Source organism: Parasteatoda tepidariorum, chromosome 11 (genome assembly GCF_982258835.1).
Source record: "Parasteatoda tepidariorum strain Cologne lab strain chromosome 11, Ptep-v5.0, whole genome shotgun sequence".
NCBI classification, from domain to species: Eukaryota; Metazoa; Arthropoda; class Arachnida; order Araneae; family Theridiidae; genus Parasteatoda; species Parasteatoda tepidariorum.
The window spans coordinates 27,006,195-27,032,718 of record NC_141765.1 but is presented as its reverse complement, the minus strand read 5'-3'; the positions used below and the strand labels follow the sequence as shown (position 1 = coordinate 27,032,718).

The window sequence follows — 26,524 nt, the reverse complement described above, 5'->3', positions numbered from 1 at the left end:
ATTTTATAAAAAAAAAATATCTACATGTGTCATCGAGTGATAACAAATTCTAGTTCAAAGCCTGAGTCCTGCTTTTGGCAAGAAAAAATATATCTGTCCTGGCATCCTCTGTACCAGAGACTTAGTTAATGGAGTTATCGATAAGTTTACCTTGTTTAATGTCTTAAGGGTAAGTATGAATCTTCTTAGATTTTTAAAGCCCCCTTTTTTTGGTAAGAATTTGTGATTTAAAAATGATAGAGTTTTGAAGAATCATCCACATTATAAATAATCAGATACATGTTTATTTAAATTCAGCATAAATGTTTGCGTGGACCATGTAGTTAAAAATGCCATCTACTGTCTCTAATTTATGTTGACTGTAGCTAGTCTAACATAATTTAGGCTAAATGTCCATTTTCCAATAAACTTTCACCCAAATTTGTGGTTAACTTAGTCACACAGGTGTAAACTTTTTTTCTCTAATGCACTATTTTTGAAATTTATTTTTAAGCAGTCGATAACTATACTTTACATTCATTAGGCTTTATGTTAAATTAAAACCCTGGTATTAGAGGCTAGGTAACACTAATAACAAAAAAAGCTCGTGTTAGGAATTTTTTTTAATATTATATGCACCTCATATACAGAAGTCTTTCAATATATAAAATCATAAGAAACTTCAACATGTATACTGGAATAGAATTTAAATATAAAATAAAACAATCGAAAGGGTCCAAGTATAAAAAATTTGATTAAATGGATATAAAGCAATCAAATATCCTGTAATAGTTATTAGGTGCCAACACATTAAAATAAAGCTCGGTTTGTTTATTCTCATAATTTTATGTATCATACTTGGTATATACATAAGTATAGATATATACTTAGTATGTATAAAAATTATAAACGGTTAATATTTTTTTAATACTTGCCACTTAGACCTTTTTGAAAGTCTTCATTAAAAAATAAAAGATATCCTCTAATAAGAAAATGAAGAGAGAAAAAATTTTTGGACAAAGTTAAAACTTTTTTTTTAAAATACACTTATTAAATGTTTCTGTAACTGCAATTCATGTTTTCCCAATCTACTTGAAAAAAAAAAAAGACTTATGTAGGTAATATTGATGATCCAGTTCCATCACAAAAGTCTTTTGGTTTAAAATATTTGTGAAAAATGTCCGTTAAAGGAGTTTCACTTGTAGCTTAAAATCTTTTGATTTAATAAAAAAGAAAATTTAATTATCTTTTAAATATAAAAACAACTAATACAGTTTTGAAACCTATTGAATAAACAAAACCTACTACAGTAGGGAACCGATTATCCGGAACGGTCGGGACCATTGCTATTCCGGATAACTGATTTTTCCGGTTTTCTGAATCGCTACAAAAAGCCGTTTTTTTATTGTTAAACCCAACTAAAAAAAAAAATTTGGAAATAATCTTAAAAAGAAGAAAAAACGATGAAGTAATACACTAATGATTATTTCCAAAATGATGGTAAGGTAAATATCTTTAAAAAAAGAAGGAAAAATCGTATGAGGAAAAAAAAAAAAATTTTTTTTTTAAAAATGGCGAGAAAATTTATTGAATTTCGTTCTGGTTTTTTGGTTTTCCGGATAACGGGTTCTGTACTCTACTATAACCTAAACCTATTATACATAATACAAAAACAAAGTTCTCTAGTAAAATATTTTCAACCTTGAATACCAACATCAAAATGATATCTCAGATCATGAAACAAAAAATCAATAAGTATAGGTTTTTTCTTGATGAACAACATGTTTATTCAACACTGCCTTTGTACATTAACAATTACTATACAACATCTCATATGGCTTACATATTTTATAAGATGAAAATGTTTGTGCTATTGGCATTGTATATCTTCATTTTTACAATTTTTGAGGGAAACTTAAATTATGATTGTTTCTTGAGTATTCTTAAAAGATGGATCTTTACATGCTAAAATTTGAAGTTAAGGTTTATTTTAGAATCATATGTAAATAAAACTGTAACCTAACCCAGTATCTATGACAAGGGTATTAATAGATCTTCCACAGATTTGAACCAATTAACAGGACAGCTAGACCAGTGTTCTTCCAAAACTAAAAAATTGCAAGCAAAATTTCTAAGCAGATACTTTAAAACTCACTGCTTTATCTTTCCAATTTAATATTCTAAGAACAGAAATCCCTCACAGAGATTCTCTAACAGAAATAATTTAATTGAAAAGAAGAGGTGAGTTTTTGAATGTTCTTTTAGAAATTTTGCTACCAGTTTTTCAGTTTAGGTAGGACGCTGGTCAGCTTACTATTAATATTCTTTTGTTTTTGAAAAAAATTAAACATTTTCAGTTTTTCTATTAATCTCAAACAGAACATATGGTCCAAATTCAAGCCTCCAATCTTGGCAAAAACATACAATTTATTTATCATTACTGTTAATTAGTTTACTTCGTAACTACCGTGATAATTAAAAAATATTAAAATAAAAAATTTTTTCTATCTTAGAGATCTAAATTTTGGACTATGTGTTCTTTATAACTTCATGGGAAGTGGGAGAATTGGTGATGAGTGAGTCAGGGCTTTGCCTTCTACACATAAATATTAGGTTTTTTACTTTAGTGTGATTGTATTTTCTTTATCCTTTTAAAATCACTAACTTCAGGTCAAAATCTTTTATGGATAATTCAATTAACTGGAAATTATTAAATTTAAGTTTAAAATATTTTAAACTTTTTTTCCCCTATGTATAAGGCTGAAGTAAATTTTATAATAAGTTTACAAAATAATTTTAGCCTTTATAAAGTATTCTTTTTAAATAAGATTTTGACATTGAAGTGTACTGTGATTCAGTACTGATACTGCAAAAAGAATTTTTAATATAATGTACTTATTGAAAAAATACAAATAGTTATATAAAGTAATATGCATGCTGCTATGTTAACTCGATAAGAAAAGTATATTTTGTCTCTGCAGCAGCCTCAGGAAATTTTATTTCAGGGTAAAATTGTTTACTTATTTAAAAATATCATAAAGCTTTCAGATATGAGGAAACTAATGAAGATCTGAAGCAGAGTACCTGGCCAATGAGGCCTCCTTCGTAAATTATGCATTATATATTGCCTGTGTTATTACAAATTAGTTGATTAGCTAAATTAGAAGTTAGTAGTTAATTAAAATAAGGGTAAAGAGGAAGAAAGAGAGGATAACATGATCAAAGACATAATGCTAATCAGACATATTGCTCTATAGTGTCTATAAGTGTATGTATTTAAATTATCTATGCACATTAAATGAGTATTAAAATTTTATTTCCATCAAAAATGAGTGAATATTTCACAAATAACTATTATTTAAAAATCTATTAGTCTAACTTAAGTTGGCAAATTTTTTTTATGCATACAAGCAGAACCTTTTTTTAGAATTTCATCCTGATCATACAAAATATATTAGAAGTTCTGGCATTTTTAAAACCAATCTAATTTTATAGTGAGTGGTTATCATTCAGAATAATTAATTTTATTGTAAGAAAATAAGATAAATATAAAAGAGAGCAAGTAAGATAAAATTACAGTCGGTGAAATTATATAAATAAATTTGCAACAAGAGATAACTATAATTGCAACATACACTATCAAACTAATTGTTTGGGCTTGTATGCATAATAATCAGCTACTATATACAATTACTATATATGGTAAAACACTGATTATCAGACATCCATGGTGCCGAGATTTGAAATTTTAGAATTGTCTGGGTTCTATAGGAAGTAGATTATTCAACATTGCAAAAATAAATAAGAATAAAATCATCAGAAGCAACTATCATTAAATTAATTAGTACAATAACCTTTAGTTTACATATGTAAAAAGGTAACAATATGAAATGAATTGTGAAGTAAAATTACTTTTTAATTTTACATCAAGATTAACAAATTCCTCATCGCAATTTGTATTTTAATTTTAGCTCAGATGATTTGCGAGACATATATCAAAATTCTTATGTATAGAATTTAGATTTATATGATTTGTGAATCCCATTCTGTAACTCGTATTTGATATGATTTAAGAAACCCATTGCAATTTTTTTTATTGCATTTTAACAATTACACACTATCAATAATTATGTTGCTTAAAAGAAAAATAATAATGTACCCACAGGTTAAACTATTTTTTTTTATATTGATAGTAACAAACAATCCCTTTTGGTATGTCTGATTATAAGTTAAGGGGAAGCCCAATAAAAACCAGACTTATCACATTAATAGTAACATGCATTTACCACATAAATTGTAACTTGCATTTATATACATTTAAAATACACCACATAAAACTCACACTGCAGCTTAGAGAATATATCTCTAAAAAATATTGTTTTTCTTCCATTTAGTGAACATAGTACAAATTCATTGTTGACTTGACAAGCTATTACAGTTCAGACTTTGGTCTTAGATTTTTTAAAGATGGTACATCTGAAAAAAAAAAAGCATTTTTTTTTAGGAGACAAAATAAAAATATATTCCAAATAAAGATTGCAACTAACCATTGGAATCAGAAACAAAATTTTCTTGAACATCCTTCCCATTTAAATTTCCTTTGAAATCTTCCATTTCTAAAATAATTGTCTTCAATGCTGTTAACACTAAATTACAAAAATATTTCATGTTAATACATTCTAAAACAAATGAGAAATAAAGATATTCTAAAATTATACAATACTTTAAAAAAAAAATAAAGAAGTCCCCAACAACAATGCTGTTAAAAACTTAATTTTGAGACCTGCCTTAATTCAAAATTTTTGTATCACGAAAATTTGAAACCGTAAATTTTACATCAAACTGATGAGCAAGTGTTTGGATGTTAACTTAATACTTTATTCCAAGACAAACTAACAAATTAAAATTTGTACCAAAGTTAAGTTTTTGCATTTGAATACAAAAGAAAGAATAACTACCAAATTTAAGCTTAGGTTTTTGAGCATTAGCAGCAAAGAACAATATAGCTGGCTCTCAGATTTTGCAACCAATACTTTATTTGTAAATTGAAACACGTCTAAAGATATATCTTAATAATACTTATAAATCTGTAAACACAAACTATTTTTAAAGGTGGAAATGTCATACAACTTTGATTCTAATAAATAACATTGACAGCATTTGACTCTCTCCTCTAAACTTTTAAACCATAACAATGAGGGGACTTTTAGCCACATGAGATTTAACATGCATTGTGATGTGGAGTAAACACACTAGTTTAGTTGGTTGCCAGGAAAAACTGAGGGTCACCAGCTTTGCAGCAATGGTGTGAGTATGCCCCCAATTAATTGATTCTCTAGACAACTCACTGACTAACATTGGCTAATATAAATTAAAATAAACACAAAATAAAATTAAACAAAAGCGACAAAAAAAATTAAGTCATTGAAAGAATTGAATCATTGAACTGAAAAATAAAAATCAGATTAAAAACTAGAGAAAGCATTGTTGATATCACATTTAGTCTACCTATGCTCCTCTTTCTTTTGCTTTCATCTAAATTGTGATTTACAATCAATATTAAGAATTGACTCTAAATACATAATAAGGTATTAATATACTTCAAGAAAACAGTTATACAAAGCAAAAAAAGAGAAAGTTGCTTGTCTATACTTACCTTTATCTTTTCCATATTGTTCAAGAGCATGTTGAGTTTTTCTTTCTTGAACAGTATCTTTTCTTCTAATTAATACCTCTTCTGTTTCTGAAGAACTCAAAGGACAAAGAACTTTTTGAGAATCATTCTTATAAGAAAGATAAGTTTCAGGTTGAGGCTTAAAGACGGTCTGGTAAAAAGCAAGCACAAAGAATTAGCACCTATTGCTTTTAAAAATACATGAAAAAGTGATTTTTTAACTAAATTGCTTAATGAGTGCCAAGAATATTTTTATTACTCAATTTCTATTACAGAAATACTAAATTTTGCTCTGGAAACATTCTTTCTTTTTTTTTTTCAATAAAAAAAGGATTTTTACTTGATAAGTGAATTTTGTGATAATAACTGGGAGTAAATAATTAATAAGGTGTACATTAAGTGAAGTATATAATAAGTAATATATAGTGTATATAATAAGTAATATATAGTGTATATATTACTTATAAGTGACTATAAGTTTAATAAGATATGTAAATAATAATTAAGATATTTAAAAGATAAACAGAATATAAAGAAATAAAATGAGTGCTTAAAAATGATTTAAGTGACAAAATAATGCAAACAATATTGCTATAATAACTTTAAAAGAAAAGCAATTTCTACTGTTGTAACAGCTAAGAAAAATTTTAGCCAAAATAAGTACATATTTATAGCTCAAAATCAAGACTTTCAGAAATGGCCAACAAATTTAAATGTATTTCAAAAAAAAAAAAAAGCTGCAGAATTAGTTAAATAAATTGCTCCCAAAGCTTCAGGCAACAATAAAAATTAGTATGCTACAAATTAAGTCAAATAAAACTAGATAAATAAATAAAATAGATAAATAAATCAAATATGAAGAATAAAACAAAATATAATCAACAAACCTGATTAATTTAACCTTTGAGTTTCTTGGTTTATTAAAAGTAACTGCAACCCACTACAAAAAATTATAAAAAAATAATAAATATAAATCATGCCAAAAATTTGAAGGAAAAAAAAGTAAATTTAACTAAATGTACTAAAATCATCATTATGTTTTTCGTGATTTAAGACATATTTGCATAAAAAGCCTGCAAAAACATTATTATCATTTTGCATTAACCTAGATGGCATATCTTGTGCTTAAAACAAACTGTATTGAGAATAACTCATAGATCATAATCATTGAAATATGATTAACAGGTTAATGGTGACAAGTACCAACTTAGCACGATAAATTTTTAAATTTTCCGGTTCAACTATTGTATTTAAAAAAAAAAATTCTACCTTTATTCTTCTCAAAATAACAAACAAAATTTTTCTTCACATTATCAGACAGGAAAATAATGTATTGAGGAGTAATATTTTTCCAAATTTGCCCTTTCGCTTACTTTAATTGCAATTTTGTAATACATATTAGTTTTTAATTAATTTGCATTACAGTTTTAAAATACATATTCAGAGTTCCTAAGAAAAGTAAATTTTAGTGGTAATATAAAAACAATCATTATTTCTAAGCTCTAATTTCATGAAAAAATAAAGAGTTATAGAAATATATAGTCAAGTTTGACACTTTTATTTAATTCCATCACAACTTACAAATTTATAACTATTCGTTGAAGATTAATACTGGAATGCTGATTATCCAACAATTTACTATATCAAAAAAATTAACAAGATTCAATTATAAGACTACAGAGTTGAGAATTGGTGGTCTTTAACTCAAAAATTAGGTTGGCTCTTCAGCGAAGGTTATAAAATAAATATAATGAAAAAAAGTTGCTTGTAAATAGCTTTGTGATGTTCACTCTGAATCTATTTTTTAATTAACTAATGTGTTTTCAATTGGTAAGTAATATAACGTTTTATACAAAGATTAATTCAGTGAAAATGAAATTATGTAAAAAATTTTCAACCTAAAAAAAAAAGCAATATTACTTTCACAATCAAACTTTTGCTAAAATTCATGACTTACATAATTATAAAATTGTATAAAAAAGAAAGTCAAATGAATAGATAAAAAATATACTGCCTAAAAACATTATGATATAACAGTTTATCTTAATTAATTGTAAACTTACTTTCAAGAGAGAATAGAGAAAGAACAAAATTATTCCAATGGTGTAGACAGGAATAACAAAATTTACAGCTCCTGCTCCTTTAGAATGAGGTTTAGTCATATACCTCACTGAAGGATGAAATAATGCCTATAAAATTATTAAAAAACTAAGCAATCTACAAAAAATTCATGATTAAATTGAATAAAGACTATAAAAATAAAATTTATAACCAACAGAATACTAGAATACACTAGCATTTTCAATTCGAAAATGTTTTAACAGTTAAGATAATTGATGGTAAGTGATATTTTTAAATAAAATTGAAATTTTTCAGGGAAAGTTCTTATTTTGGTCTAATTTAAATACATAATATTCATTCATATTGCAAAATCTATTAATTCCAAAGATACTCAATGAAAGAAAGAGGTAAGTGACACTATTTAAGAATTTTTGGGTGGAAGAACAAAGTTAAGTACACTAGGTAACAAATGGTCAACAAACTACAATGGAAAATCATTTGCTAGGCATTGAATGCTAAAACAAAAAATTTCATGGCAACTCTAAAGGAAATGGAAAACTTGAATCAAAAACTTCCATACATTAACGAAAAAGAAAATGCTTCTAATTTAAAATTCATAAAATTTCTAATAATTGAAGAAATAGAAATTATAAAGAAGTACTGAATTTTATTTGGTTTTTGTTTAAACTCTATAAATATTTCTTAATTAAAATATGCATGTATTTTTATTTTTTTTACATTTTCATTCTGTGAGCATTATTTAAAAAAAGGTTGCCTTGATTATTAGACTAGAGATGCACTCAAAAAGGTTGCACAACCCTAGTCTAATAATTAAGTAGTCCTTATTTAATTAAAAGAATTTCAGAATTATAAAGTTGCAAACAATTAAAAACTATCATTTTTTAAATCAAAATTTCGACACACAATTCATAAGGGTCTTTTAAATATAACAGAATTTTTATTCAAATTTTTAAATTGTCATAAAGATTAATGTGACATAACATCCTAAATATTATTTTTTTTTTCAGAAATTTCAAAGAAAACAAAACTCCAACATTTTTAATTAATACCACTTAGCTACTTAGTCTAAAATAATAACATTAATTCTAAAAATTGCTTAGAAACAAATATACCTTGTTTCCTTCTTTCAATGATTTTTCTAGAGGTCTAGCTTCACCCATGGCTTCTCTCATTTGAGGACGTAACACACTGTCTAAATTCAGCTTTTGAATATCATCTTGCATTTCTATTATAATAAGAATTCAAGATTTAGCTAAAAAATATTGTTCCAGAAAAAAGACTGAAAAATCATTTCAGGAACAAATATATTGTACAAATTTCAAATTGTGCTACAGTTTAGTTTAATTTTTTGAGAGACATTGAACTGTTCAATTCATCAGAAGCAACCTACATAGTGTTACTTGCATTTGTAGATGTTTTGTTTAATTTGTGTACTAATTGTCTGTGTGTTCCCATTTTGAGATAACACATTAAGTTAGTAGATACTTCTGGTTCTGGTTACAACTGGTTCATTGGATTTTAAAATAGTTTTCAATATTTTTTTTTTCCTGTGCAGCAAAATTTGATAAAAATTTTTAAACATACAGCCTATTAGCAACTGTAAATACTGAGTAAAGAGAATCATGTGAACTCTAAGTTGTTTAAAGTATAGTGGTTGCTTATAAACTGTAAAAGTTTAGAAAGAAAAAGTTTTAAATTTTTAGTGGCTTATAATATTTTTGGAATCAGAGATGCCAATCCAGACACTGCATTGGAGAAGATTAAAACAAACTGCTGCATTTTCACTGCAGTAGGATGAGCAGTTCACATACGACCTGTCAAATAAGAATAAAAACAGGATGAGTTATTGTTTAATTTGTTCTGTATGTGTTTATCATTATTTGGAAGCAAGACTATCTTTTATTCACTTATTCTGATTTATGGAAAGATAGAACAATCCATATTCTACTGATAGTTTTGAATTTAAATGGCTCAATACTACATTTCTGATATTTGATTAAAAAAAGCAATTTATATCCTTAAGCAACATTTTAAGTTATTAACCAACATTAGAGTTTGGCTATTGGAGAAGGAGTATACACTCTTCAGAACAATTTCATGACGACTGATGTTGTTTTTTACAGGTTTATTGATTTTTTAACCTTTTATCGTTGATAAATCTTTCATAAATTTCTGAAAAAAATCGATGGGACGTTTTTCAGTAGCCTAATATTCTTATGCATATAGAAAAAGAAATGAAAACTGTAAATTTTTTATTTAGAATAAATATATAAAATGTGACTGATGTTATATAAAGAGAACATGGAGTAAAACATCATAATTTTATTTAAAAATTTTCCTTCTTCTATATGTAATAATTGGATTTTTTTTCAATTTATTAATAAAAATATTGTAAATTAACAGGAAATAATGAAATTAGATATGAAATGCCATATAGAAAATGGTAATTAGAAAAAAAGCTCTTGTGACTAATGTTACAAATACAAACTAGATTAAAATTTTAATACACTTTTTATTATTATTATAAATACTTAAAAATTACAATTATTGATTACATATCTAAAATAATAAAAAAAAATTATAAAATTTTTAAATTTAGAGATGCTATTAAATGGTTACTGTTTAGTTATATTGTCTTTTGATATCATGGAGTTGCTCCTCAGCAAATAAAACAATTGGCGAAAAATTTGAATACCTCACTATTTTACCATTTTTTTATCATTATGTTTTAACTGCAGTAACTAATTTAATTAGAAAAATAAAAACGAAGCGTTTACTCCCTAGTTTAATCTCCATGATAATTATTTAGAAGTCTCCAATTCATATAAAATTTCAAAAATCATATTCTAATATTTCATTTTTGATTCAGTGTAAATTTTTAACTTGGTTTTTAGAAATTATAGAATTACAAAAAAAAAAAAAAAAAAAAAAAAAAAAAAAAAAAAAAAAGCAGAAGGATCGATCATTACCTTCTTCAGCGGATACCGGGAAAATAATCGACAAAATCATAGGATAAAATATTTTTGGCCAGAGAATAGCAAAACAAAGCACAACTACAGCTAAAACAGTCAAATTCCTCTTAGAGTTAATATCCATATCTAATTGAAAATGATATTAATATTGATTTCAACACAAGTAGCTAACAAATTGATAGATTGTTTATTTATTTATGGATGATTGATGATGAAATGGATGATTGATTAAAAAAATCATGAAATATTCCCCAATCAATCCAATCGCAATCTCAACAAGAAAAGGATTATTCACACTGAAAGAATATTCGCGTTTGCGCAAATGACATTTATTTGACGATCACATATTACTTTTAGTGAGAATATTCTTTTAATAACTCTGTAGAATAAGATTACTAGTTTAAGCTTGAATCAAGCAAATATAGGTAGCTGTAAGCATACAGCAAGCAAAAGTAAACAAACAAATAGCACGTTTTTTCAATTTTTGCAATTCAATCATTTATATTTCTAGATGCTATAATTAAAGTTCGTTTTGATTGCGCTATTCGTTTACGTGATTTTTTGCTTGTTTTTTAATTTTATGATATTTAAGAAAGTAAATATTTCAACCACTAAAAATTAGCGTAGATTTATTCCCTGAAATCTTAATTGCTGTAGCACATGCATTTATATTAAGTTTCTCTTGCTTAATGTTGATGGCTGTTATTTTGTGAAAATATCTATTTTATTCAGTGCACATTATAAGTATATTGGTAAGTTGTTTTCTAATATTAACATTTCCTCCAATTTTTACCGGCATAACTAACTGCAATGAAACACGGGGAATTCGTTTTTCATTTAAAACAAGGTTGTCGGCTTTTATTGGGTGGATTAAAATAGTTTTTATAATTGTATTTAGTTATAATTTAATATATTTTAATTGCAGTCAAACCTCAAAATGTAAGAGTAAAATTCGAAACATCTAACGAAAAATCACATGCTATCAAAAATGAAAAAAGGAGGATATCACCGTATCATTACCCGTTCACGCTATCTAGAATGGCCTAAGAGCCATAAGGTTTTTTAACTTGCTAAGAAATAAAAGAAAAACTTGTAACTTGCCCTGAGGTTGACTACGACCCCCCCCCCCCCCCCCGAGTTTGCTCACTTTTGTGATTTATTTTTAGTTTCTTGCTGGTACCAAAATAAAAGTTTTCCAACAAGAGCTTATACTTATCAATTATATTTTCTTTGTTGCCAATTCGTTAATTGTGTGACACTGACACTTGGCTTCCTGTTTTGTTTCTTTTCTTAATGATCAATGTATAAGAGATGAGTACTAGTATTTTGTATTATTCATTTAAAGTGCTGAACCTGGAGGAATATATCGTTAAAAGGCTTTTATTTCATCAGCAAGGATCTTTAGGTAGAAAAATGAGAAATATGTTAGTATAACAAGAGTTGAGTATCGATTACAACTGTAATTAATTATAATTACTGCTTTATAAGCAATCTTTTTTAATTGTGATTACAAGTTATCATGATTTCTGATTAAATCAGATTCAGACTAATATTTAATTAAATAAATTTTTGGATCGCAAAAATGAATTACTTAAAATCATGATTACACATTTATCATTTTGATTTTTCAAAATTATAAATGTGTAATGTGTACAACTGTAATTGTAATTACGTAGCTAATTATGGTAATCAATTGTTTGTAATCATGATTACATGTAATCAAAATATATGATAACTGGTAATCTAAATAAACGATTGCAAGACAATTGTATACCAATATATAATTATATTTTACAGTACGGATTGTATAATGTATTGTTTAATGGTATATTTTGTAGATATATATTTTCCTAATGCCTCCTATGTAGACCACTGTGTAGAAACAGACCACAGTGAATAACTTGATCTAATGATCAGATCTTCGCATTCATACTCATACGCGTTATACTCATGGTTTGAGGGGATGACCTGAAATATACCAATTAATTAGTGCAGTCGATATTTTAAGCTTTGAAATCAGATACAAAAATGTACTTTCTCTGATTAAACATGCTTTTCTTTTGATGGATTCGGATTTCTGACCCCCAAAGTATAGGCAGCCGCAGTCCGGGTAATATGGTCCCCATAATTTGGTCAGGAAAGCAATCTAAAGTTTGAACTCCTTAATGTAAATTTTACTATTCGCGTATTACACCATATCTCAAGAACTTTTTAAGCAAATTTAAAAATTTTGCAATAAATTATTAAATTTTTTTATCGTAAGATAATTTATGCAAAAATTAAATTTTAGTAAATATTTATTATTTTATTTAATAATAGTCATAAAAATTTTGAATTACAACTTTTTACCTCATTTTAAAGAATGCAATTTTGCATGGCAAAATCCAAAATTAGAGTAAAATATGTCAAATAATTTACGAGAAATCGAATTTTAAAGAAGCCGTTCACAGATATCATTTGGCAAATTTCACTCAAATTTTGTATATTGTCATTTAAAATTGCATTCTTTAAAATTATATAAAAAGTTGCATACCTTACAATTCAAAAAATGTTTGACTATTATAAGATAAAATAGTGGAAAATCATAAATATTTACTAAAACTTATTCTTTGCATTGAATTATCTTTGATTAAAAATTTTTTTAATTGTGTGCAAAAATGCTTAAAAAGTTCTTGAGATATGGGGAAATACGCAAAAAGTCAAATTAAATATGTATCACTCTCTTGATCAGCTCTAATTAATTATCATATTTGAAGTCACCCCCTCGAACCAAAAAAGATTGAGTCTGAGTTTGTGAAGATCAGATTATTAGATCAAAAGTTATTCAGGGTGGTCCATTTTTTTGGCGTACTGTACATAGATTTTAGTAGAATATATATCTATCAGTGTTTTCATCTCAGAAAAAAAATGGGTGAGAATTTCTCACCCTTTCTCAAAAACAGGGTGAGATTTTAAAAAGGTAAGAAAGATTTCAAAAATTAAAAAAAAAAAAAAAAAAAAAAACGCCAAGAGACTTGAAAAAAAAAATCATTTCTTTAATTATAATGCACATCTTCTAATTCTTAAAGCATTGAATATTTTTGCTGCATCATATGGAAAATGTTCTACATCTACTTTTTCATCAGCTATTCTCATTAGGTTGCTCAAATGCATATTTGTTTCGTTTTGATCGATTCTACTCACATTTTGTTTCATTTGTCCGTTTCGGAGTAGAGGATACTGGCTTTACAAAGTATTTGTCCATCTTTCATTAACGAGCAAAAAATTTGAACATCTTACATGAAGAAACCTTACCTACGGTAAACACGTGGTTGCAGAGAAATGCGTTCTGAAAGAGGTTCCGTGGTTCGGAAGGATGGTGTTCTGTTGTTCTTAAACGTTCTGAACAATACTGGTAAATAGGGAAGCTAGATAATGGGGCAGATGTTGAAAATAATAAAAGATCCAGGAAGAAAAGTGATACCGATTTTATTCTAAATGGCGCAAATGAGAAATTTTTTTCAAAATGCGAGAAATTCGCAAATTTTGAAATTGGTTTAGAGAATGCGCGAATTTCTCGCGGTAATAATTTTTTAATGCGAGAAAATAAAAAAATATGCGAGATTCTCACGTTCTCGTGCTGTAGTGAAAACACTGATCTATGTACATTATATACATGTCCAATCTATGCATGTTCAGTGCACAAAAAAATAAACAAACCACTCGAAATAGTTTTTTGGTAGCTTTCCTCTTACTTATCTTTAGGACGATCTTTTCAAGTATTACTATGATTTTAATTTTAGTATTTTAATTAAACTAAATTGTAATTTTTGATATTGGAAATTTTGCAGATCCCTGGCAACTAATAAGTAAAATTAGTTATAACTTTAGTGCAACCATTTTGTAATTAACAAACTATTCTATTATTTTATTACCTTAATATTATTTATCAGCTATATATTATTTATTAAAATATTTATAAGTTATCTAAATTGTTGCCTTGTGCAAATAATATTATGAACCAATAATATTACCAACAAATAATATTAGTTTTTAACTTTAGTTCAAGCACTTGGAAATTTTATAATTTACAAACTACTCCAACATTTAATAAAAATAACAAATATTGTATGAATGTTTTTAAGTTCTATACAAATCAGTGAAACTAAATGTTAGATTTTAAATATGTCCTCTTATTACAATATTTTATTTTATTTATTAATTTTTATCTTAAATATTAATATAAACCATAATGTCGAAGGAAAGACACGCAAACTTATTTTGCTAAGGATGAAACAAGCAATCTTAAATCAATTTTTATAGATACTACTATCGATATATACAAATAAAGGGGTCATTAAAGAAGTTTTTAAACGAAAGTTTAATAATTACAATCAGTTTAAAAAGTACATCTAAATTAGTGTTGTTTTATCAAATGACTATTTCTTTCTTTTTTTTTTACAGGTTCTAAAAACTTATGCAGATAGACAAAAATTCTTTTAATATTTAGAGCTTTAAAGATACTTTCGAAAGATGAAAAGAAAGGCTGAAGAAATCAAAAATGGTCTTAAAGTGAGTGATATAGCAGTCAACTGCAAATCTTTTATTTGTTGAATGCCTTATATGCTTACTATGCTTTTGAAATCCTTTTAAGGAAATAAGGATACTTATTTTGTTTAAAATTTAAATTTTTAAATGTTTAAAAGCATACTGAATTATAAAAATAACACCTTGTTTTGCTTATGTTTATTATTTTTTGGTTGTATTTTTTCTAAAAATCAAATAATCAGAAGTTATCCGATATGCTTCATTTTCTCTCTAATTTCTAATTTTCTGCTAATATATGTACATATATAGTGGAGCCTTGCTTTTACCTTTTTTCATCTGACTAGCATTAAAAATGCACAAAGAGGGAAAATGTAAATTTGGTATTAAAATATGAGCATATTTTTCAATGATTGACACTTACTAGCTGAACTATTAGAAAAAATTTGTATTCTTTACTTGTTTTTTTTTTTTTTTTTCTTGTATTTACCTTAATATATACAATTTCAACTACATATAATAAAAAGAAATGAATGAAAAAACTTGAAAAAGTTTGCAGGAGAACATAAAATCCTGGATAATTGAACATTATCTGTATTGGCAATTTTCATAGACCAGCAGAAATGATATAGGAAGCAGGATAATGAACAATGTAAAAACAGGGTTCCACTGTATATATACATATATTCTTTTTCATATTTGCTTGTGTATTTTATGACAAAAAATAATGTGTATTTTTGATGTCAACAAAGGAATGTTTTTCAGTTTATTTTTGGGAAATTCGAAGAATAAAATAGTGTGAGGGCACAGATTAGAAACGATCAATCAATGAGAAATTAACGGTCAATGAATAGTGGACCATAGCATCATATCAGATCCGATAGAGGAAACCTATTGAAAAGGCATTGCCTTCTTGTAGGGTTAGGGTTGGCAAGTTTCTGCTGAGGTGGTTAAAATCACTGGTAGAAACTGGTTAAAACTGGCAGAAATTCAGAAAATGACATAATATACTGAGATTGACATACAATGGATAATTCATAGAAAAAACAATTAAATGTTAAACAAAGTACAATTTATTTACAAAATTGTCCCAATTCAAAATCAAATATTACATTGTTTACACTCTGCAGTAATCTATAGCAAAAGACAAATTTTTATGCAGTTTCTAAACCTAGACAATTTCTTAATTTGCTATGCACGAATGAGAAATTTAAGAAGATTCTCTCAAGTTCAGCAGAACTAGCAGGCATTGCCTTTAAGGAACAAGAAAGATTTGTGAAACTTTCCTCTATTGCATATTTTTTAAAACTGGACCACCATGTAGCAGTTGGGGAAGTTGTCAAAACTTGACTGGAAAAATAAGTTTCAGGAAATGGGGCCGATTTGTTTTGCAAAGGTAATATATATTTATATATTTACATTATTAAAGGTTATTCTTTTATATATAGACAATAATATATATTTACAAACAATGAATTAAAAAGTTTGTTACAGTTACATGGAGTTACATTTTTCAGTTTACTTAAACAAAATGTCATTAAGCAATTACTAAAACTAATATAGATGCTTTTTTAGTTTCTGCCAGTTTTTTATGGGTTATAACCAGTTTCTGCCACTGGCCTGGCAAAAACTAGTTTCTGCCGGCAAAAAGCCAACCCTGTGTATGGTGCAGTGCATTTGAAGAAAAAAAGCTGTCAAATATTGGGGTAAATTTCTTAAGTTGTTGGGAAAATATTACTGTAAATTCACGAAGATGTGCCTACTCATTTCTGAATAAAAACCTAAAATTTTGGTATGTACGACATATACAATAGTACGGCCCCCATTTTATCTTTTGCAGCAATCTTTTTTTATACTTTAGAATCAATAATAATCTAAAGAATATAACAATAGCATGACTGACTCTCTCCCTCTCATTCAAAGAAGCCACTGTGGCTGGCCCCTTCTGCAATCTCCCTGGTACTAGCAGTCTCTTATGAGGATAAATGGAAGTATGATTCCCCCTTTCACTTTCTTTTGTTGCTAGTGTGAAGGAAAAAAAGTGAAAGAGAAATATGCAAGTCCTTTTCTAAAAGGGATGAGTGAGGTGAAATGCTTACTTGATCTATTTTTAAGGTCAACTTTATTATTTTAGAACTGTGCAATTTCGAAATTTAAGGATGTTCGAGCAAAATGATGCTAACATCATTAGCATGTAGATAAAAGGAGAATATGTGAACTACTAATTTTAGATTTTAAAGAGTCGGCTTTTCCCAGTTTATTATTTTTTTGCAAATTTAAAAAAATACGGTTTTAAATTTGTTCTATATGTGAAGTTTCTTTTAACATTATTTAGCTGTTTGATCATTTGATTTATTTCTAGCTGGTGATAGAATCAGCTGGATTGCTTTGATTTATTTCTAGCTGGTAATTGATTCTAAAATAAGTTATTTATAAAAGATACAATGCATTCGCGATTATTTTATTCTTCAATTTTACACTTCAAGGGTTATTAGCCATTTATCGTATAATATTTTTAAACTTTTAAAATTAGTAATTAGAAACAGGGTGCAATCATGAGTATTCTGAATAATACAATTTTGCCCAAAACAAGTTTTTATTTATTTATTTATTATTAATTTTTTAAAAATCATTTTAAGGATATTTATGTGTTTTTTATTTGATTTAAAAATATTTAAGTATATTTCAAATCAATTTGCAATTAAAAGATATGATGCAATTGAAATTGCTCTATTTTGCTCTAAGTAAGGTTCTTTGCATTAATTTATTGTATATTAATAGCTTATTTAAATTATCTTTAGGTGCTTACATAAAATTAGGATATTTTTAATTAGTATTTATTGACTTAATGTGTTTCCAAATGTTTTACATTTATATTGCTCACAATTGAACACAGTACAATTTGAAAAGTTATTATTGCAATTTTGCAATAATAAATTTGTGTGAAATTTTAAAAAAATTATTGAAATGCATCATTTCTGATTTAAAATACGATCATAAATGGCTATCGTATATTTTCCTAATTTTTTTACTTTTTTTTAGCCATTTAGTTATTCATTTTATTTTATATTTTGTTATTTGTAACAGATGTCTTAACTCTGCAATGGTGCATGCAGTAAAATTACGTTCAATGTATTCAATGATGCGATCTTTCTGCTGCAGAACTTTTCCTTTTTAATAAAATTTTACTGTTGTGGCATATATCCCAAGGTGCAGTTTCTTCGTGAAATTATGGTATTTATTTATGAAATAAAGAATTTTCTTAAGTACCATTATAATGAAAAAGGTTTCATTGTAATAGAAATGTAAGGTAAAATGAGATAAGAAGGAAGTATTCATTCCTCATATTTTTTATTTATTTATTTATTTTTTTTTTTTGTACTTTCTGCATTCTAATTGTATTTTACTTGTATAATTTTTATTCAATGACAAAACTTAACCGTTAACGAATATTTATTTTGTAAACAGAACAAAAAGAAACTGAAACGTACAACCATGGAAAATGAAGATGAAGAAATTCATAAAGCAGAATCCTTGGATATTCAGGTTTGCAATCGATTCAATATTTGTCACTTTTTTAATAGAAATCGTAGATATTTTGATATATAGATTTTATGTTTGTACAAAACGTTCTCTGAACATATTATTTAGCTTTTCAATTTTCAGAAAGAAATGCTACTATTTTTTATTTTTGTTGAACCTCTTTAATACGTAACTGAAAACATTTAACCGATCATTTACTTTATAAAAAGTGTTTCTACAGTGTCAACAAACAGGCATTAGTCTGAACTTTTATTTAGTATTTATTAAAAAAAATATTATAATACTGAGGTAAGAGCTCAACTATCCAGAAAGGGTGAATTCTGATTATACAAAGTTTTCGGTTACTTAAGTGCAGAAATTCTGAATTTTTTATATTACCTTATTTCTCAGGAGGAGAAAATGCAAGACCCTAATAATTACAAAAAATTATTGCAATCAGTACCATTAGAGTAATATGGATAAGGGAAGAAATAGCTATAATAAACATTCTTAAAAATTATTCAACATAAATAAGTAATTATTAAAAATTTGAAATTGTTAATTTGAAAAAAATGCTAGAGAAAAACTTACTTAATTGACGCCTATTTTTATTATTTAATGCTAAAATTCTCTGTGTTTCTATCGCTGCAAAAAAATCCTTTTTTTTTCTTTTTCAAGATCTTGGTTTTAGGAAAATAATAGGATAAAGGGAAGTAAAACTATATAAGTTATCTATAAAAATAGAACTGAAATCGCAAATTAAAAAAAAAAAAGCGAGAGGAAAAGAAGCATTTATAATTTTTAAAACGAAACTTTAAAGCTGAAAAGCTCAATTTTCCATAATGCCTTTTTTTTTTATTTATTTTTCATATGAATTCATTAATTTTTGAACTTTATTCAGTAAATAACATGCTTTTAAATTTGTCTTCATCTTTTCCTAGATATATTAAATAATTAACAAAGTATTTAGCTTGAGGTTTACTACAAAGTTCTTCAAATTTAAATATATCAAATTTATTTCTTTGTAACATTCATTTCTTTCATAAGGCTTACTTTTAAAGAAAGAGCTTTAAATCCTTGTATGACAAAGAAGACCACTTCAATTGTTTTAGAAAGAGCATTTTTTTTTTTTAAATTGCCTATTTTCTAAACTTTGCCTATTGCTTATTTTTTAAAACATTCACTTTTTATTTATTGTGCGTCAGTTTCAATTGTTAAGGATTAACAGTGAATGTTCAGTTCTTTCCATTTGACCTTATTTCAAAAGTAGTAAAATTTAAATAAATGTATAGATATTTTTATGCTAATGACAATTTGTTTTATTTTATGTATTTAATTTATTTTTGCAAATCAAAATTAATAATAATTATCTGTTAAGTTACAAGTGCCTTTATAACTTCTCTTAGCAAGTTATTCTCCCCCCCCCCCCCACTGTGCCTCTTGCATTTGTGACTGTGACAGATAAGGCAGAGATAAAATAAGATTTAAACTAAAAACATTCTAAATAATCTAGGTGAATATCAAGGGAATATACCTTAATTAAGGTAAATTTTAAAGTAATTTTAAATTTTTTTAATAGTGGTTAAAATTTAATTCATTAGAATTACTTTAATACTCAAACCTTCAAGCATAAGATAAGATAAACTCTAGATTTTAAATATATTTGCCATGCTTTTATTAGGTTTTAAAGTCAAGTCATTAATTTATTTTCATGAAATTTCAGACTATTCGAGAAGGCATGCTTCTATTGGGAAGTATTATTGAAATTAGGTCCAATTGTCTTTTGATGTCTATACCTGGTTGTCTAGTGGGCACTATTCCTGTGACAAATATTAGTAATAGGTATACAGAAGTTTTAAAAGAGTTCTCTGAAAGTGGAACAACTGAAGAAGTAAGACTTAATTTATGCAATTTTTATATCAATTTGCTATGTCTGTTACATAATTGACTCGTTAATGACTAATTTACAATTTTTCAATGATTTTGCATTATAATATTAAATGTTATTAAATAAATTTAAAAAATTGCTAAGTAATTCAACCTGTGTTTCATTTGAAAAGTGTGTATAACTTTAAAACTCAATGCAAAAAGTTGCAAAATCATTAAGTAAAATTCAAGGGTATATAGTAGAATTCCAGAAAAAACTGCTCTTACAATTTTATTTACTAAAATGTTTGTGTATAAAAAGAGTAAGTAAATAAATAATAAACTCAACTCATGCTTTTCTACTGCATTATTATGAAAAACTATTTTTAATTAATGTAAATGAAAATAACACTTAAAAGTGCTTATCAAATATGTGTTCAAAAAATAATTCTTGTGAGTGTGTGATGCATTTTGAACTTCAATTGGTTAATCATTTGCTTAAGTGTGTGATTAACGAGCTTTATAATTTAAGTCCGGAAGAAAGATACTAACAACGTTAAATATTTTTTTTAATTTCTTTAATCAATATGCAGTTTGGTTAGACACTTTAAGATCATCATAAAATTAAAGTATTGAACCTAATTATAAAATATGTTCTGAAATTTTATAATCATCTAAAAACTAACCACCAGAAATATGTATACTTTATTTGGAATATCTTATCCAATATTTTTCACTTAATCACTAAAGTTTGTTTGCTCATCGCAATGAAAGAAAAAGTCTACTGTTGTTCAAAGTGAATTAAAAGATTTATTTTGACCTCTTTTTAAGATTAAGATTCTTAAAAAGGGGTCTTCTCTCTTAAACAGGGTTGCCACTCTACATGGAGAACAGGGAAAACCTGGAAAATACAGGGAATTTAAAAATCACCTAAAATAACAGGGAAAATGCAGGGAATTTTGATTTTTTCCTTGCAAACTGGGAAAATACAGGGAATTTTGTTTCTTATTTTTGTCTTTTAAAAAATGGTACCCACTCAAAGCGTAATCTATGGGATATTTAGCCATGATATTTCAGCTATACTAAACTATTTCACTTACTATAACATTATTTAAATATGTTCAGCTGTTTTCCCACCAATTAAAACTAATAAATATAGTTAGCCCTATATAGCTCACAAAAGAGCACAGTAATTGTTGTTTCCTTTTAATATATTGTGTATAATAGTACAGGGAAAACACAGGGAATTTTTTTTTCCAGATTTGAGTGGCAACCCTGTTAAAGATTTATTTTGATTGTTCCATAGAAAAAAAAATTTTTTTTTCTTTTTAAGAGAGATCATTAATTTTCACTCATGATGACTCAATAATTTTCAGTAAATACAGTGGAACGTCACGTATCCGGAATCGGTGGGACTTCCCGAAGTCCGGATAATAGATTTTTCCGTATAATACACCCCTAAGATAAACAAAGCTTAAAATGATCTAATAAACGATCTGAATCTAAGAAGCAAAAAATAAATAAACGTTATTTTTTGGGCAATAATGTTTTAGTATTTGAATGTGATATTTAATCAATCGAAAACGAAATATTAGAAAAAAAATAATTAGTGCTTAAAATTTAGAAAACGAAAAAAAATTGACAGTAGTAATGAAAATATTAATTTGCTCTATCCGCCATTTTGAACTAGAACGATTCAAGGAAGAAACGGGATTCCCCGTCATTCATTAAGGTGGGGGAGAAAAATCCATTCCTTCCTTATTTGTGTAGAGAAAATATGTGTAAAGAGATCATTCAAGTTGAGGGCGGGGAAGTTATCAATCAAGCGTTAGGGCGCGGCATGCTGATGGAGTTATCTTTATTTTTTCTTGTGGGACTGAAAGAATCACGTTAGTGGTTGTCAAAACAACGTTAAGGAAGGGCATATTAATTTCGCCTGGTTAAGAGGGGGAGGATTGTTATCACTTGACAAGTGGAAAAGAAATCTTTTAAAGAAAATACACAGCTATCCTTTACTAAATGAGGTGAATAAAAGAATTGCATCGGAATTCTAAAACGGCCGAAATATGTCTGTTCTTTATTCATTAATAATGTTTAAATATTACTATGCTTTATTTAATCGTTTAATAAATAATCTGGCGCAATATTACACCTCGAGACATAATTGACCACACTAACTTAGAAAAAATACAGAAAACCATCGTACTTATTGAAAACAACAATCGACGTCACGATTATCGACACGCCAAACTGTTATTTCTTCTTGTTTTTTTATTTAAACTTTAATACATAATTTGTCAATTTATCGTGGTCGTCGGGAAAATCAACTAACCATTAGCATTATAGAAAATTGATTATTTATCAAAATTACGCCAAATACGCAGTTATAAAATGCATTAAAGAAAAGGGAATTACTGACTCAACCATCTAAGGAAAAAAAACTTCTGATTTTTAAAATAAGCATAGTATAAGTCCATAACACATCACGTAAATAAATCGCAACTAATCATTTAAAAAGCTTTAAAATGACAACAAAAAAAATTAAATTAATGTTACAAGAAACCAGAAAAAAAATTGCTTTTCTCAACGATTTAAATCAAACAAAATATTAAAAAAATAATGCTTACGTAAAATAAAGATCAGTTATTTACCTTACATAGAAATCAAAAACTCCTAATAAAAAATGCGTAGGCACTATAAATATTTTATTTTTTAAACATATCCTTTAAAGAAAGCTGTTTCATTTTCGGTTTCTTATTGAGCAATTTTTCCTTAATCCTATGAAGGGACATGATTTCTTGTTCAGAAATATAGTCTCTTTGTTCCAGTCCTTTAATGGCAATATCTAAATGATTAACTAAATCGTCAGTTGAAATCCTCTCTTCTGCTATTTCTTCTTTCACTTTTACCAATTGTAAACAATTTGCATTTGTGTGTACCTGAAGCATTTGCACACGCCATAATTGTCATTCTTACTTTACAGTCCTTAACACCGGTTGGATTCTTTTCCTCAGCTGCGGCTAAAGTCTTTCGGGGTGCATACCGCCAAAACAGTCCAGTCTCATCGGCATTATATACTTGTTCTGGTGACAAGTCTTCATTTTTAATTAATTCTTCAAAATCTTCTATAAATTTTTCAGCAGCTTCGGTGTCAGCTTCCGCACGATCTCCGCAAATAGATAGCTGGCGCATACCATGTCTTTTTTTAAAGGCTTTCAACCATCCAGTGCTGTAGCTGCACTCCTCTTGAATGGCCATATCCTCATGAAAAATCTTTGCTTGAGCCATTAACATTGGTCCCGTTAACGGTACGCCTTCACTACGGCGTTGTCGTACCCACTCAATCATAACTCTATCGTGATCCTCGTGTTTAGCATTTCGTATATATTTTCGATACTTCATTGCAAGAGGTGTGTCTGAGTTTGAAAAATAGTCAAAAAGTTTCTCTTTCTGTTTTTTTATATCGTACACAGTAGACTTTCCTACTTTATATTCGTCGCACAACTTAGATACTGAAGTGCCCATGTCCAATTTTCTCAGTAACTCTACTTTTTCTTTAATTGATAAAGAAACATTTTTTCTTTTCTTCGACGGACGTGAAGACATCGTAAGAAAAATAAAAGGTAATAAACAAAAATAACTTTAAAAAAAACTTAACACGAATAACAGTAACTCAATTAAAACTTAATAAAAATTACGCAGTTAAAAACTTAAAAAAACAATAACTTGTCAAAAAACTTAATAAAAATAATTAAAAGAAGCAAGCTGTCGATAATCACAAGTTCTTAACTCAGAAATGCTAGATCGGTAAAAACGAACAAATGTGACGTGTTAGATTGCTTTAAATACGAGATATTTGGCGAGAGAAATTAATTTCAGAGTATTTTGCAAGACTTATTTCGCCAAGGTATTCGCCTGTTCCTATAATGTATTTGCAGGTGCACTGCATGAAAAAAAGGAATAAATTTCGGAGAAATCTAATTTAGTTCTCGGTTTGGAATAAAAGGACTTTTGTTAGTCAAATTCATATTTCAGTGGCATGGGAGTCTTGAAATCTTTTTCATGTCAATGCTAAAGAAAGAATGTTACCCCCTTTTTTTTCCCCGCCTCCTAAATATTGAATGGACAATGTTTCTCAAGGACATACTCCCCCTCCACGTTTACCCTTTTCTACAGTAAAAAGGTTCCAGGAAATGCCTCATCTACTAGCCAGCTGCATAGGAAAGAAGGGGGGAGGGGACTCAGTTGTGCTCTATTGAAAACAAATTACCCTCTTTCCCTGCATTCCAGAAGAGGAGCGTCACTAATGGTCACTCCACGGACTTGGTGGTCTTTTCTGATTCCTTTTTTTTGGGGGGGGGAGGGAAAGATCAAGAGATGTTTGTTTATTTTGATTGTTAAAAAGTGTCCGGGAAATCGATCCTTCCGGGAAAGGGACGTCCGGATATGGGACGTTACACTGCATATCAAATATGTCTAATGTTAAATGTGAATTTTTTCTTTAAATTTCAATTTTAAGTATCAAATTTTCAGATACCTCTGCATAGTATGTTTAATCTAGGAGCCGTTTTGCCTTGTAAAGTTCTACAAATTATTCGCAATCCATCAAAGAAACCTACCATTATCTTATCAATAGATCCAGAAGCTGTCAATAGTGGTTTAAGAGCTTCTTCATTGTACGTGAAAATGGTATGTTAACTCCTGATTAAGAATTTATCTAATGTTTCCTTTACTTTTTCTCTTTTTAAAAATATTATTACCTATTTGCTATTTTTTATACTATGTGAGTTTATGAATGTATGTTGTTTTTAATTTACTGTAGAATACCAATTAATTGACTCTTCCAAATTTTTACAAAAGTACAATGTTAGAAGAGAGTCATTATACTGAAATGACAGCAAAAGTCTAATTAAGAGAGTGAATGAAATTAAAAAATAAAGTTTTTTTTAATAATTTATTTACCTTTAACTTAAAGTATGAAATATCAGTGCCACACATTTGAATAAGAATTAAAAGCTAGTTAGAAGCAGAGTTGGCCAAAAATGAAATCGATTACATTTTTTGATTACAGTAATCAATTACTTGTAATCATGATTACAATTTTCAAAAATTTTGATTACAGCTGTAATCATGATTACAATATTGATTACAGTAATCAATTACTTGTAATCGTGATTACAAAGTTTGATTACAGCTGTAATCATGATTACATAGTCGATTACAGTAATCAATTACTTGAAATCATGATTCCAAGTAATTGCGATTACAAGTAATCACAATAAAAACGATTATAATTAATTATGATTACAAGTAATCAAAATATATGATTACATGTAATCATGATTACATGTAATTTGATTACATGTAATTATGATTACATGTAATCTAATTACACGATTACAAGACTATTGTATTCTTATAAATGATTATATTTTACAGTAGATAGTAGAATGTATTTTATAATGATACATTTTGCACGTATTAACATGTACTGCATTTTGTACGTATTTGTATATGTACAAATGAATGTAACTGAAATGTATGTACATATGATTTTATCAAGTGCATATGTTCAGACATTTTAGTATCACACACATGTACATACACTTATATTGTAGGTATAAAATATATGTACGTATGTATATAGATAATAATTACGTATGTATGTGCAAACAATGTAGGCATGTACATTTATACACAATGAATATCTGAATTTTATGCAAATATTTGTGTATGTAAAATGTATATCTATGTTCATGTACGCATGTATATACAAGTACTTGTGTTTGTACGAATATACATACATTGTCTGTACAATGTATGTCCCATGCATGTATGTGCAATTTATTTATGAACAGTACAATATATGTATGCATCTACAATATAGGTATATCTGTAGGATGTA

General features: G+C 27.3%; 2 protein-coding genes across 3 annotated transcripts in view; one reads left to right on the top strand and one right to left on the bottom strand.

The window, feature by feature from the left end:
- Positions 1-1,741: 1,741 nt before the first annotated feature.
- On the bottom strand, positions 1,742-10,921 carry LOC107450028 (uncharacterized). 2 transcript variants are annotated; one of them, XM_016065763.4, is made up of 6 exons: positions 10,705-10,921; positions 8,848-8,960; positions 7,717-7,842; positions 5,636-5,804; positions 4,527-4,625; positions 1,742-4,455 (listed from the first exon to the last, which is right to left on the bottom strand). In XM_016065763.4, the coding sequence occupies exons 1-6, from the start codon at positions 10,829-10,831 to the stop codon at positions 4,412-4,414; spliced, it is 678 nt and encodes a 225-aa protein (XP_015921249.1). In that variant the 5' UTR covers positions 10,832-10,921; the 3' UTR covers positions 1,742-4,411. The 2 variants fall into 2 exon arrangements, with proteins under 2 accessions (XP_015921249.1, XP_071043950.1); XM_071187849.2 differs by lacking the exon at positions 10,705-10,921 and adding an exon at positions 10,513-10,612.
- A 16-nt stretch (positions 10,922-10,937) lies between these two features.
- The window catches only part of LOC122268403 (protein RRP5 homolog), an 86,807-nt gene continuing 71,220 nt past the window's right edge, over positions 10,938-26,524 (top strand). The window contains exons 1-5 of the mRNA XM_087155479.1: positions 10,938-11,459; positions 15,151-15,258; positions 18,700-18,777; positions 20,477-20,644; positions 25,153-25,308. Of these exons, the coding sequence (XP_087011605.1) occupies positions 15,220-15,258; positions 18,700-18,777; positions 20,477-20,644; positions 25,153-25,308 (441 nt within the window). The 5' untranslated portion in view covers positions 10,938-11,459; positions 15,151-15,219. The remainder of the gene's footprint in view (positions 11,460-15,150; positions 15,259-18,699; positions 18,778-20,476; positions 20,645-25,152; positions 25,309-26,524) is intronic.